The sequence below is a fragment of the Mixophyes fleayi genome, chromosome 2 (assembly GCF_038048845.1).
Source record: "Mixophyes fleayi isolate aMixFle1 chromosome 2, aMixFle1.hap1, whole genome shotgun sequence".
Classification (NCBI taxonomy): domain Eukaryota; kingdom Metazoa; phylum Chordata; class Amphibia; order Anura; family Limnodynastidae; genus Mixophyes; species Mixophyes fleayi.
This window is the reverse complement of record NC_134403.1, coordinates 165,691,421-165,706,971: the sequence shown is the minus strand read 5'-3', so window position 1 is coordinate 165,706,971 and position 15,551 is coordinate 165,691,421. Positions and strand designations below refer to the sequence as shown.

The 15,551-nt window shown below is 36.9% G+C and overlaps 1 protein-coding gene across 1 annotated transcript in view; it reads left to right on the top strand.

The window, feature by feature from the left end:
* The window catches only part of MYH15 (myosin heavy chain 15), a 45,238-nt gene extending 31,079 nt beyond the window's left edge, over window positions 1-14,159 (top strand). The window contains exons 30-42 of the mRNA XM_075198068.1: window positions 494-612; window positions 1,229-1,425; window positions 1,976-2,325; window positions 2,799-2,923; window positions 4,846-4,961; window positions 5,646-5,838; window positions 6,430-6,633; window positions 7,137-7,262; window positions 8,676-8,846; window positions 9,104-9,208; window positions 9,612-9,707; window positions 10,541-10,672; window positions 14,037-14,159. Coding sequence (XP_075054169.1) covers window positions 494-612; window positions 1,229-1,425; window positions 1,976-2,325; window positions 2,799-2,923; window positions 4,846-4,961; window positions 5,646-5,838; window positions 6,430-6,633; window positions 7,137-7,262; window positions 8,676-8,846; window positions 9,104-9,208; window positions 9,612-9,707; window positions 10,541-10,672; window positions 14,037-14,054 — 1,952 coding nt within the window. The 3' untranslated portion in view covers window positions 14,055-14,159. The remainder of the gene's footprint in view (window positions 1-493; window positions 613-1,228; window positions 1,426-1,975; window positions 2,326-2,798; window positions 2,924-4,845; window positions 4,962-5,645; window positions 5,839-6,429; window positions 6,634-7,136; window positions 7,263-8,675; window positions 8,847-9,103; window positions 9,209-9,611; window positions 9,708-10,540; window positions 10,673-14,036) is intronic.
* The last annotated feature ends 1,392 nt before the right edge of the window (window positions 14,160-15,551 follow it).

Here is a 15,551-nt window from a genome sequence, read left to right as displayed (position 1 = left end):
ATATTGCCATTCTTCAAAAGGTACAGCTGCTATAGGTATGGCTGCTATACAGGAAGAACTGTATTTACTATACAATTTAAGTAGGCAAATGGAGCAGAATAAACATCATTTCATGCTTCTAATTTTATTTTCCTGCTACTTTTGACTTTAATCAAATGCACATTTACCCAATAAAAATAATGAAATCAGGGGTGCTCATGCTTCTTTGGATACAGAAGCATGAGCATGTGGCGTGCATAATTACGAACTGAGGACATATTCACTTACAATGTCTAAGGAAGTGTTAACTGTAAATATGTCCCCTAAATAAATGTAAGTGCAAACATATGCAGACAGTCCATTTTTTCTGCCATGGCCTACTTGAACGTACCACTGCAAAGGACAAGCCCAGGTACTTCACATATTGAGCAATGGTTAATTTGTCTAGCATTTTTATAAATCTTCTTGAATATTATTATGGAAACTAAATGATGAACTTTTTTTGTACAAACAGGAGAATTTGCAAGACTTCTTGAAGAGAAGGAATCATTAATAAGTCAATTATCTCGAGGAAAATCTTCATTTACTCAACAAGTAGAGGAACTGAGGAGACAACTTGAAGAAGAAACAAAGGTGATATATGGAGAACAGTATTTATTTTCATACAACACAAACATGCTAGGTTATTTGTACTGTACTACTTTATACCATACCATTATAAAAAGATAACATGACTGTGGAAATAAGCTAACAATCCTTTTGTGTTCAGTACTCAACAGGTGTCATAACAACAAATTCATTATTCTATTCATTTAAACCAAAACATGAAAATGGCATCAGAAATAAAGCCTTTAATGGGTGTAAATCAGAACTACATGAACACACAAGCTTGTAATATACTCTGACTTTTCTACTCATCAACTTTCTCATTTACTATTCTAAATTACAGGAACATAAATCTTCTAAAGAAATATGGTGATAATAAAAATGGTACAATCTAGATATTGCACATGTGTATCAAATTGCAGATTGAACTGTTTGTTTACACACTTTTTATAAAGTGCTTAGTGTGTGTCATGGAATATTGGTAGTGTAATACACTTACAATGATATATATGTTATCTATAATGTTGACACGGCTTTAAAGAATGAGAATGTTCATTTGGCCGACTGCTAGGTGGAATGTACAGGTGGTTATGTTTCCTTCTACTGGGCCTCATGTAAATAAGCTACTGATTTTGTTCCACAGGCCAAAAATGCACTGGCCCATGCCCTGCAGTCTGCCAGACATGACTGTGAGCTCCTCCGTGAACAATTTGATGAAGAACAAGAAGCTAAAGCTGAACTGCAGAGGAGTCTGTCCAAGTGCAATGCTGAGGTGGCTCTGTGGAGAAACAAATATGAAACTGATGCTATTCAGAGGACAGAGGAATTAGAGGAAGCAAAGTATGCAGTACACGTACTTGATAGCCAGCCTGTGCGATAATGTCATATTCACTATCTCACATACAGCTATTTTTTCCCAGTTTTCACTTACACGGTACATCAGGTATCAGCAACTGATGAATTCAGTGGTAGTATAAGTCTGACTAAAGTAGAATTCCAGCCACAACAGCTACTAACTCAACCCATTAAGCATCCCCCACTGTTCCTGGAATACTGGTTCTTTTGAAGCAGTTAGTTCTCCTGCTAAAGGTTGGTAGAACTTTAAATTTTAGTATGTGTCTTGGTTGCGCTGGTAGAATGGCCAATTGAGGGGAGACGGGTGGCTCTTAACATAACTCACATTTAACTGAGTTACAATAGAAACTGTAAACTAATGACCTAGCACCTGTATGTGCTAAGTTTTGCGATTTGCAATTCACTATGCATTGGCGATATAAGCATATGGTTCATAACTTTTATATAAAGACTTACATAACAATAACAAAAGTAACAAATAGAATTGATACTTTCAAGTGCTTTAATTTACCTATTTGCATCCTACTATCCATAGGAAAAAGCTAGCTATACGGCTTCAGGAGGCTGAAGAAGCAGTTGAGGCAGCTAATGCTAAGTGTGCCTCTCTGGAGAAGACCAAACATCGTCTGCAGAGTGAGCTAGAAGACATGATGGTTGACTTGGAGAGGTCTAATGCTTCCGCTGCTGCCATGGACAAGAAGCAACGGAACTTTGACAAAGCTATAGCTGACTGGAAGCAGAAGTATGAGGAGGCCCAGGCTGAACTTGAAGCCTCACAGAAGGAGGCTCGTGGCCTGAGCACAGAGCTGTTCAAGTTGAGGAATGCCTACGAAGAAGTGTTGGATAATTTAGAAACTTTAAAGAGGGAGAACAAGAACCTGCAAGGTATGTAACCTAGTACAGGAATGAATTGCAGCTGACAGTAAATAGTGATGTCATTCCATGTTTAGAAAATCACATGAAAAACTGTTTGTTCGAAGCTTGCTATAAATTATATATCTCCCTATAACACATTTTGTAGGCATAATACTTTCGCCTTAATTGGCTTTTTCTTAAAAAGAACTATCTTGCTGCATTATTGTCTCCTAAAGCTACCTTAGACAACTGTCCAAAGACTACCATACATGCAGGGCTTGTTGTAACCAATTGCTTCTATGCATCCCATGATTATATATAAAATACAATTGGAAAGTAATTTGTTATAATCATCTGCATTGTTGTGTCTTTGCTTCTTTATCTTATCTAATTTCAGCTATTTTTTTCAAAGTCATTGATTTAATTGTACGTTGTACTGTCCTAACTTGATTGACAGGTTGATCATATATGAAGAATATAACTAAAGATATGTTGCTTTTCAGAGGAGATTTCAGATCTGACAGACCAGGTCAGTGAGGGAAATAAGAGTTTACATGAAATAGAGAAAGTAAAGAAACAAGTGGAACAGGAGAAGTCCGAGGTGCAGATGGCCCTGGAAGAAGCAGAGGTGAGGACACCACCTAACTGACAAATTCACTAAATTATATCACACTAACTGATATGGAATAAATATTTAAGTATACTTAGAACAATGGTATGAACACATAACTATACACTAGATGGTGCATTACACATCAACAAAACACTACTTTATTGTTATGTGGTAAATGAAATAAAGTTTACAGTATCATGAATATGAAAGTACACAGTGAATTTGAAATTTTAGCTTATTTAATTTATCATTCAAATATCATAAATATATAGAATTTAGTGGTACTGACTCAACTATATATGAAATGATAGCTGTTGTTACATTTCTGTACCATTCAAAAGATACCTAAACAATGAAAAGTCCCCTAACCTGTTTCCGCATGGTATAGGCATATTTATTTATCCTACCAATTTAAGAAACACCCAGGGCTAGATTTACTAAACTGCAGGTTTGAAAAGTAGAGATGTTGCCTATAGCAACCAATCAGATTCTAGTTATCATTTATTTAGTACATTCTACAAAATGACAGCTAGAATCTGATTGGTTACTATAGGCAACATCTCCACTTTTTCAAACCCGCAGTTTAGTAAATATACCCCTAATCAGAGATATCACCTGCATTATGCTAAGTATCACAGATCTCCACAGTCCCCATAATTCTCAATCTGGGCCAATTTATCAAGCCCCGAAAAACTCAGCTTGTTGGAACTTGACCCCCGATGGCTAACGCCATATTCAGATCCCTTTCCGCAGGCTTCGTGCTCTCCCCTGCGTTGTCTATGGCCGCACATGTGCAGTAAATACTCCAGGTCAGAAATCTGAGTTGTTGTAAATGCGCTGTCTTGGCATGACTTTTTTCTAAATGGCCGAAGTAATTCATCCCTTATTGCTAAGAAAGGTGTCGATAAGAGATGGAAATTTTGTGTTGGGTCATAAATAGACTCCCCTCCTCTGAAGCTTCCTCTAACGATCAGTCTGTGGCTGCTGTTATAGTAACCAATAGAAATCAGCCTACACTAGTAACTAATTCATCATCATCATCAGCAGCTATTTATATAACGCCACTAATTCCGCAGCGCTGTACAGAGAACTCACTCACATCAGTTCCTGCCCCATTGGAGTTTACAGTCTAAATTCCCTAACATACACACAGACAGAGAGAGACTAGGGTCAATTTGATAGCAGCCAATTAACCTACCAGTATGTTTTTGGAATGTGGGAATTTGCAGACTTTCTTTTGGTTACTATAATACCTGCCATGTCTGGATCACTAGATAGCTTCAGAAAGCTGGACAATGTAAGACCATGTTTGCAGCCCCACTGATGCTGCAAAGGGCTTTAATAGGGGGGCATCTGTAGGAATGGTAGCAGTGACACTCTCAGCTACTGCGGTAGTTTTGCTGCTGCCTCTAACTTAAGTTTGCCCATCACTTACAGATAGTAGTGCACAGAAGCATTTAGTTAATTCTAGTGAAAAGATTTGTTGCATAAATATATATAAATATTTGTTCAGCCACAATATTGCTGCCTATACTGTGTGAGTGATACACTTATACACATTTGTGGGCCCAAGTGTCTCCTCCTCTTTTTGCATATATACATTTTATCACTTCAGTAAATGCTATTGTCTCACAACATTCTCACAATTCTTTTGCATTTAGACTGCTTATAATTTCTTAACTATTTAAGTTATCAGTCAGTGACATCTTGTGATGTCATTGTGTCCTCACTACTCACGAAGAAGAGGTATGCTGCAAATAGCACTATACTTCTGTCTTGATTTTTATGACAGGGCAGCACTTCTAACATGGGATTCTTGAAATAGAATAAAAATTATTTGAAACTACAAAACATATGATACAGTGTTGTAAGTAGACCAATATAAGTTAGAAACAACAAAAGGTTTATTTTATTTCCCTTCTTTTCATTCACATAAGGGTGCCCTTGAGCATGAAGAAAGCAAAACCCTCCGATTTCAACTGGAACTATCTCAAATAAAAGCTGAATTTGAAAGAAAACTGTCTGAAAAAGATGAAGAGACAGAAAATATACGGTATTATCTACTGAAACTATTGTAGTTAACTACTACATCTTATTTTACTGAGGTCCATGATTCATATGTCTTCCTAAATATAAGTCTGCCTCTGTTGCTGCTGAGCCTTTTGTGGACAATATTGCAAAGATCAGAGTAGCTGTCATGATTGAACAAAAATTGATACAACTGTCTATATTCCCCATTTATCAACTCCACATAGGGCCTTCATCTGCCTATTCCATTCCTCAACCTCCCAAATAATCTGCTATACTCTTTGATCCCTGCACTGACCTAGCTTCTGTAGGAAAATGTTTTTCCCATCTAGTAATACTACCTATCAGCATAAGTCAAAATGACAGTATTAGCTCTATATCATACTCACCACTCACCCGGAATGTTCGGGAGACTCCCGAATTCCAGAATAGTCTCCCAGACTCCCAGAAGAGCAAGCCATTCTCCCGCTTCCTGTGGGATGAGGGCCTCGATTATGCAATTCGGGTTATTTTGGTCCTGCCCCATGTGTCATTTCATCGCAGGAGTGGGGCCAAAAAGGGGGCCCCTGCACTCTTGTAATTTGCCCCCCCCCCTCCCCTCTGGGAGATCCTGGAGGGGATATAACTAAAGTTAGCAAATATAATATATGTATATATGTAAAGTGTTACATTTATTGTGAAGATTTTTTTTTAATTTGTCAAAAATTAGGAGAAACCAACAGCGCCTTATTGAATCACTGCAATCTAACTTGGACACTGAAGCCAAGAGCAGAAATGAGGCCATCCGGTTGAAGAAAAAAATGGAAGGAGACCTAAATGAGATGGAAATTCAATTAAGTCACGCTACACGACAAGCTACAGATGCAACTAAAGCCATGCGGAACCTACAGGCACACATCAAGGTATTGCTGAAATTGCAGGTTGTGTATTGAGAGCATGGTGATATGAGACAAGATAATGGTTTTGGTCATCAATACACAGATTCTTAAGTATGTTTACTAAGAAAATAATATCAAATGATTGGCTGATGCAGGCAACTAGCATTCCTGCCTATAATATCACTGGCTTATCTCCAATTTGTGGATGTTCTTCAGCTTATCAATGCAAGCTAGCTGATGTTCATGTTTTCTTATCACATGCTGTGTATGTTGTACAATGTGTGTCATGATATAATATATCATCATTTGAGGTTTAAAATGGCTTTAGTTCTGCATTGTATCACCAGCATCTGTTCATACATTTACATTTGTACAATGTTTTAGTACTGCGGTCATGGAAGTTACATACTTTGGTTTCCTTTGAAATATAGTTACATTGGCAATTGAAATAGCTGATAAATAACTGCTGTAGAGATGAACAGCTAACATATCTGTGAGAATAAAACAAACTAAAAATATAGAGAACTCTCTAGATACTATAGAGCATATACAACCCCTATATATTGCATTTCCTAATTATGTTTACCAAATAATTATGCCATTTGTTGTATGTAGGATCTGCAAGTCCAACTGGATGATACAATTCACCTTAGTGAGGACCTGAAGGAACAGTCTGCAGTCAATGAGAGAAGGAGCAATCTGCTTCAGTCTGAGCTTGAAGAGCTGAGGGGAGCCTTGGACCAAACAGAACGCGCTCGGAAATTGGCTGAGCAGGAACTTCTAGAAGCTACAGAAAGGGTCAACTTGCTTCATTCACAGGTTAAAAATCATTGTTTTTCTATCAAAATTATAGATATTTTTGTACTGTGTGTTTTGCAGAGACTGATTTAAAAATAATTACTTTTATTATAAGTGTACAAAATTACTTTAAGTTCTCACAATAAACCAATTTTCAATGCTCAGGATTGGTTTTAGGACATGGTTTCACGTAGCTTCCAGCCCTAGTTGAGAAACATGTACCATAATTTTCCACTGATGTAAATCGGAACTTTTTTTATCTTTAGTTACAAGTATTCATGGACATTTCTTCATTTAATTTTAACACACTGAAAATAGCTGAACATTTTGGCTTTCAATTCGTCTTAAGCCACATGCGCCCCATTTTGTAAAGCACCTTAGATGTTCTGTGGTACCAATGTAAAAATGTTCAATAGACTGACTACTTTGAAATTATTTGTAAGACTTTAGCATTACGCCTAGCTTTGTACAATTGAAAAACTACTGCATTGGTACAATACATTATGGTTTTCATCTCTGCACAGAACACAAGCCTAATCAACCAGAAGAAGAAGTTGGAGAGTGACTTGTCACATATGCAGAATGAAGTAGAGGAGGCCATTCAGGAGTGCCGAAATGCAGAAGATAAAGCTAAGAAAGCCATCACAGATGTGAGTCTGGGCCACATGCTAGAGATTGCTAGAGACATGTAGATTGTTTACATCAGCGTTTTTCATCTTTCACATTGTCTTGGAGCACCTTTCTTGCTTAATAGACATATGAACTCCCTATGATTTATGTCTATGGAAGAGTGGTTCAGCCCTATAGCCCTATATTGTCAAGAAGTTTTCAATATTAGCAAATGTAGACTTTTATTCAGGAATGCACAAGAAACAGGTCACCCAGTAAAATAAGATTTGTCTGTTAATCTAACGACAACAGTTTCAGTAGATAATACTGCACAGTGGTGGAAGTGGGGGTGTATACGTTGGTGTGCCATACTGCCACTTCTTCTACTGACTTAATTGTAAAACTATCACATTCCTTTCATTTACATTGCCATGGCAATTTTCATACCACCACTTCTCAATTTACACTTCGATCACTGATACTGTATATAATCTTTATCCACCTTTTTTGTACACTTTTTCTTTTCAGACTCTGCTTTTTTCTTATATAGTTCTAGCTGACATCAAGGTTATTGCTTTCTTCATGCAAATGGCACAAGCACATTATTTTCTCTTGTCTTTTGAATAGGAGTCATTAGGTATATTTACTAAACTGCTGGTTTGAGAAAGTGGAGATGATGCCTGTAGCAACCAATCAGATTCTAGCTGTCATTTTGTAGAATGTGCTGAATAAATGATAACTACAATCTGATTGGTTGCTATAGGCAACATCTCCACTTTTTCAAACCCGCAGTTTAGTAAATCTAGCCCCATGTGCTTTGTGGTTTCAAATAAATGTATTTCTAGATAGAGCAAAAATAACTAAAATCCTAAAACAAATATCTGTATAAATTACTCATTAAAAGTTACTTACACTTGGATCTGATTTGTAGGCAAATCATAAACACAGCACAAGTAAACAAGGAAAAAATAAAAATGAAACTATTGCAACACAGGGTTGAGTCACAAGAAATGAGAAGCCAAACAAAAATCTACTTGTAATGAACCTCACTTTTCCTATTTAATGCAAAAGGGGATCTAGTAAACTGGCACTGGTGATGTGTTACCTGCAAACATTGCCCATCCTCATAAAGAGAATTCAAACCTCTTAAGACAGCTCAGTAACTTCATAAACCAGAAGGCATGTTTGGAGCAGTTATTTTAAGAGCAGCAAAAAAAAAAAAAATATTTCTGGGTAGCTTTTCCCATTAATCAGTAAGCAATTGCTCTTGAATTACTATTTATATTATTTTCTCATTTTAATCGTGAAATTAATTGTCACCTTTTATTTATGTAAAATATTTAGGATCGCACACTATTTTACAGACAACTATGCTTTTCTGAATATTTTAGTGGGAACTGCCATATTGCTTGCATTGTGCACTAAGCGAGCAATGATATTTTATTTAATTTAAGGCTGCCATGATGGCAGAGGAGCTAAAGAAAGAGCAAGATACCAGTTCTCACTTGGAGAGAATGAAAAAGAATATGGAGCAGACCATTAAAGACCTACAGAAGAGGCTGGACGAAGCAGAGCAGATTGCACTAAAAGGAGGCAAAAAGCAGATTCAAAAGCTGGAGTCCAGGGTACTGTATTTTAGTCTATTAATACATGCTCATTTAATATACTACATTTCTATGAAACATGAGAGGTAACAAACAAAACCGACTGTAAGATAACAAAAAACATACTCTGAACTGGAGACTTTCAGTCTGCTGACTGTAGATACAACATGCATGGAACAATACCTTATAATATCTATGCATTCAAACATCTAACCATTATAAATTCAGTATTCTGTTTTCCGTGATATTCTATATTAATAAAAATGATTTGGCTGTAGGTGCGTGAATTGGAAAATGAATTGGAAGGAGAGCAGCGTCGCAATTCAGAGTCACTGAAGGGAGTCCGCAAGTTTGAACGGCGCATCAAGGAGCTAACGTATCAGGTATTTTGGTGAATATAAGGAAAGAGGCTAAATATACTAAAATTGTTAGGCGGATTTATGAAATGTATAATGTTAAAGGATATAAAAGAAGAGCCAACTAAAATCCTTAGTTGTTGTTTATTTAGTTAGAATTAGATTGGTCAGACAGAAATCTAGATCTGGATGATTGACCTACTGGTGACCAGTATAAAAAAGGAATTTCCATTCTGAAAATCAGCAAACAATAGAGAGCCCATGTCTGATCACCAAAATACAATGTGGAACACTATTTAAATAACCAGTATACTATGCAGAAACCCAATGTAGTGTATCATTTATTAGCTAAATTGTGGAAACTATTCTGCTCTAGCTTGAAATATTTAAGTATTTTCTGCAATATGCTATTTTTCTCTTATTTCTAAAGGCAGAAGAAGACAAGAAAAATCTGATTCGAATGCAAGACTTGATCGATAAGTTGCAAATGAAAGTCAAGAGTTATAAGCATCAAGCTGAAGAAGCTGTGAGTGTTTTACAATGTCTATATATAATCAAATTTCTGCACTTAAGACTAATAAAAAGGCCACACACACACATATATTATATATATAAGAGACTAATCCCATCCATAAACACATTTTTAATTAACATCTCTATACCCCCATCTAGCAGAATTGTATGTAATCCATATCCAGGACTCCTGCAGTTCAGTAATACTCATCCCGCTAGCACTGCAACATATTTTGCCCTGGCACACTGTATTAGCTTCTGGAATAGGAGTTGTTTGGACAGAAGAGTGGCTCTGCGCAGTTAATGTCTGTGTTAGACGCTAACAGCGCTCTTGGCACCTCTCATCTGTGGGGGAGAATAATCGATTGGCGTAAAGTCTCTTGATTTGTAACGCTTACTGGTTCGTACCCCAGAGTACAGCTAGTCTGGGGGGAGGGGGATGCTAGTTAAAATGTTGATTTGGGGTGGGATTAATTGATAAAGTAATGTGATCATCTAGTTGTTTTAACCCTTTAATATTCCTTTTCCAGGGTCCACAGGTGAGGTTGGGTGTGTGCAGTTTTAACAGACTTACCACAAATGGCAGTTAATGTGTTAGAAAAGTAATTATTGAAGTACAATTCAGGAAAAAATAAAATAACTAATTTAGGGAATTTGGAAATATGGAGGTAGAGAGCAATCGCTGTAGACAATTTTGCTCAAGAGGTAAAACAGCTGTCAGCAGTTTATAGCCTTCATCTTGGACCATGGATATTTAGTCATAAGTTATTCATGCAAATGAGCAAAAATGTTTTTCTTTGTATTTGATAAATATTATGAAGTTGAGCAATCTGCTGTCTTCCACAGGAGGAACAAGCCAATCAGTACTTAACAAAATACAAGAAATTGCAGCATGAACTTGATGATGCCCATGAAAGGGCTGATATTGCTGAATCTCAAGTGAACAAGTTACGGAGCAAAACAAGAGATGGTGGGAAGGTAGGAGAACATTGTCTTGTGGCCTATTACTTCAGTATACTTTCAAACTCTGTAGTATGTCTAGATTAAGAGCTCATTCACATTTATATTTATTGTGCTTTTCACACACTAATAAATGCATGAAAAGCACTTTACAATAAGGCCAAATAAGAGTCAATGGTTCTGTTCACACCATTGTGTTCTAAAATATTAATGTTGCTTTTAAAATGCAGCACATCATTCCTACCGTCATGTGTGCTTCCAGATTACAGATTGTAGTTGTAAAAGTGCAACGTATGAAAGCACCATGGAAAATGTGATTAAAATACGCATCCATAACTTTTGAGATAATCCATATTTGTGGATATAGGATATTGAATTTAATATAAGTTGGCATTTGTTTGTGCTTGTATATACATTATATATATAATGTATATATATTAATGAAAGTTACGCCAAATGTCAGCAATAACCCTTGCAGTCCAAACATGCAAAGAAATCAAACCATAGATGTCCATAATTTAAGTTTTGTGTAATAATGTGAAATGACACAGGGGAAAAGTATTGAACACATGAAGAAAGGGAGGTGCAAAAAGGAACGGAAAGCCAAGACACCAGCTGAAATCTATCAGTAATTAGAAAGCAATCCTTCCAGCTGGTTCAGCCACAACTGATGATCTATAAACAAGTGTCTCATTACGAAGGTGTCACACAAGAAACATCTCATGATGGGTAAAAGCAAAGAGCTCTCTCAAGACCTTCGCTACCTTAATGTTGCAAAACATACTGATGGCATTGGTTACAGAAGAATCTCTAAACTGCTGAATGTTTCAGTGAGCACTGTTAGGACCATAATCCGGAAGTGGAAAGAACATCATTTCACCATAAACCAGACATGGCCAGGTGCACCTCGCAAGATTTCTGACAAAGGAGTGAAAAGAATTATCAGAAGAGTTGTCCAAGAACTAAGGACCACTTGTGAAGAGCTTCAAAAATACCTGGAATTAGCAGGTACAATTGTTTCAAAGAAAACAATAAGTAATGCACTCAACCGCCATGGCCTGTATGCATGCTCACCACGCAAAACTCTTTTGCTGAAGAAAAAACATGTTGAAGCTCGTTTAAAGTTTGCTGCACAACATTTGGACAAGCCTGTGAAATACTGGGAGAATATAGTGTGGTTAGATGAAAACAAAATTGAACAATTTAGATGCCATAACACATACCATGTTTGGAGGAAAAATGGCACTGCACATCACCCCAAAAACACCATACCAACAGTGAAGTTTGGAGGTGGGAACATCATGGTGTGGGGCTTTTTTTCTGCACGTAGTACTGGCATATTGCATATCATTGAAGGAAGGAAGAATGGAAAAATGTACCAATATATTCTTGATAAAAATCTACTGCCATTTACCAGGATGCTGAAGATGAAACGAGGGTGGACATTTCAGCAAGACAATGATCCCAAACACACAGCCAAGGACACTCTCAATTGGTTTCAGAGAAAGAAAATAAAGCTGCTAGAATGGTCCAGCCAATCACCTGACTTGAATCCAATTGAATATCTATGGAAAGAACTAAAAATCAGAGTTCATAGAAGAAGCCCACGGAACCTTCAAGATTTGAGACTATTCGCGTTGAAGAATAGGGCAAAATCACACCTAAGCTATGCATGCGACTAGTTTCTCCATACAGGAGCCATCTTGAAGCTGTCATTACCAACAAAGGCTTTTGTACAAAGTATTAAATAAATTTTAGGAAGCGTGTTCAATACTTTTTCTCTGTGTCATTTCACATTATTACACAGAACTTAAACTGTGGTCATCTATAGTTTGATTTCTTTGCATGTGTGGATTGCAAGGGTTGTTGCTGACATTTGGAGTAAATTTCATTAGAATAGCCACATTAAATATATATTTACTGAGAAAAATGTTGATGTGTTCAATACTTGTTTCACTTATATATATATATATATATATATCACTGCCACCTGTTTTGTATTAAACCTACATGAAACATTGAACATGTTTCTTTAGCGGTAGTCTTGCATTTATAGTATAATGTGTGTGGTGTTAACTTAAAAGTGGTGAATTTGTATCTGGTAACACACATTTTAAATTAATTTAATAAAACACAAATTTCACTTGATGCATTTTTATGTGGTTGCTTTCAGAAGTATTCACATGAAAAAAACAGAAATGTAGATGTAAACAGCAAAAATGGCTCTAAGTGGTTTTCACAAACAAGCCAGATTTTAAGTATCCCCCTATTTTCAGCTCAACAGATATTACAGGTCACAAATTCTATACAGCACAATTCGGAATTGACCTCAAATCTGGGTTGTTAATTGCCACAAAGGACCAGGGATGAGAACTCACACTGAACCATTACTAAGTCATACCATTGTCAATTTCAATGTATTGCCCACAAAGAGTCTGATTTAGAGTTGCACATAATTGCATTTGTGCAATGTAAAGAATGTCTTGGTGCAAAATTTATATTCTGCACATGTGCACAGCTTTTGTTTATATTAAGAGTTTCACTTATCTTGCACTTATGACCCCTTTGTCTTGGAGAAGGGGATCATGGGCATTGTACAGGTACAGTACAGTAAAGAGGCGCAGACGCAAGTTAAGTACGCCCCCTTGAGATGCATTGATTATGTTGATTGTGCCTTCTTTGCTCCAAGCACATCTATTTGCTATATGTTAATTTGCTCATACTCAAAAGGAGCATCTTTATGTTAAACTCTAAATCAGACCATTATTTTTATTATCTCATCATTTAAGATTTCATCAAGTAGTTTCATACAAATAAAATACTTTAACCATGATTTCATCCTCAAACCATCATAGCTATAAAAGTTAAGATCATATGTATTTCTCAGACCTCTCTTACATTTAGTACCCATAAAGTTTCTTTTCACAGTGGTTTAAACTTTAAAACCATTAAAAGCTATGAATTGTTTAGTCTTGAGAAAAAGCAGTAACATGCCTTCTGTATAGTATAACTAGTTAGAGTAGATGGTGTCAGTTTTTTTGTGTTATAGCCCATAGTTTAAAAAAAAAATATGGATACCTGACTTTTCAGACAACTCCTCTTTGCGGTTACAATTAAATTGGTACATTTGATCAATTTATAAAGTTTGTTTCCAACACAAAACAATTTTACAATCTTATGTTTGCCTCCTACCTCACATGTTGTTGTTGGCAGCTTGACAATATACTGCCACAGGCATACATTTTGTCTAATCTTTATTATTAATAGGCTATGCATTATACAAATTAATGTAATGTGATCTCCAGTGAACATGTAAAAGTGCTAGAAGTCTTCTGCCATTTAAACGTACTCAAAGTTTTCATAGTGTGTATTTTACATATAGGTTCGTGAAGAAGAATAAGAATAAACAGTCACAAGACTATACTGGACTCTGAAGAATGTACTCTCTGAAACTCTACTGCAACTTCTAGCACGCAAGCTTTGGGAAATAAATCTTAACTAGTGTAATAAAGCGTTGTGTTGTTCTTTATTGTTATATTTACATACTTCAGGATCAAAGTTCTATTGATAAATGCTTCTATATGGGGTTATATGGTTGGGGATGGTCAGACTTTCACTAAAACAATGAAACTAATTAACTAGTTGCAATAACAGCTTGTTCTCTTCTAGTATCAGGACACACACACACAGACACACATATGAACAATATATTAATATTGAACCATATAACAAACAAATTCCTTCTTATTTGCCCGAGGCCAACTAGAAAAATGCAAGAACTGTATTAACACCAAAACAAAAGGATATTATACTTACATTAAATCCCTTTCTATGAATACATTGCGGAATATTGGAACCATGTAAGCTCAGCCAGGAGTTGAGCACTTTAAGAATAAACCACACAAAGTCTGAACTCCTCTCCCTCTATATTTCCAAGACTGCTGGGAATCAGTTACTTTACTAAACAAACCCCAAAGGAAAGGGAAGAGATACAGGGACAAACAAAAAGATAGGAAGACCATGTCCTCCTACAACAGTGAACTTGAAAGGGGAGAACAAGAGCATAAAGAGTGGGCATCTAGTGTCCCCTAATGAATTCAAGAGAAAAGATTTAATTTAGGTATGAAAATCCTGATTTATCATACATCCTATTGGGGAACACTGGAATCATGGGGACATACTGAAGCTGCCCCTACTGGAGGATACACTCTGAAGTTGTTGTGCACAAATCCTTCAGTCCAAATCTATCCTCTTAGGATGCAAACAGATTGAACATGGAAAATTTTGTGAATGTAGGGTCACAACTACTCAACCGAGGCCCAGAGTTGTGCTACCAAGGAGGCACTCACTGACCTGGTAGAATGTGCCCTCACATTTTTAGGAACAAGTTTCCCTCCTCCAATATATGACTGTGCAATTACAGAGGCAAGCAACCTAGCAATAGTCTGCTTAGATACAGGCCAACCTCTCTTTTGTGAATCATAGAGGACCAATAGCTCACTGCGATCGTCCAACGATCGTCGCCTCTCTTCCCCTCTGATTACCTCCTCTCACGCACGTATCCAAGAATTCTCCCGCGCCGCTCCCCTCCATTGGAACAAGCTCCCCCGCTCCATCAGAACTTCCCCTAATCTGTCCTCTTTCAAACGAACATTAAAAACCCACCTTTTCCTTAAAGCCTTCCAGTCTCATGCCTAAACTCCCACCGGTCGGCTACCTCTCTTTCTCATCCCTTCTTCCCTTCTCCCCCTTCCTCGACTCCGTCTCCGTCTCCCCCGTCTCTCCGTCACATCCATGTGTCTGTCTGTCTTCCCCTCCCTTTAGATTGTTCGCTCCATTGAGCAGGGCTCTCCTACCTTCTGTTTCCATCACTTTTAACTGCGCTCTCCAGCTACTC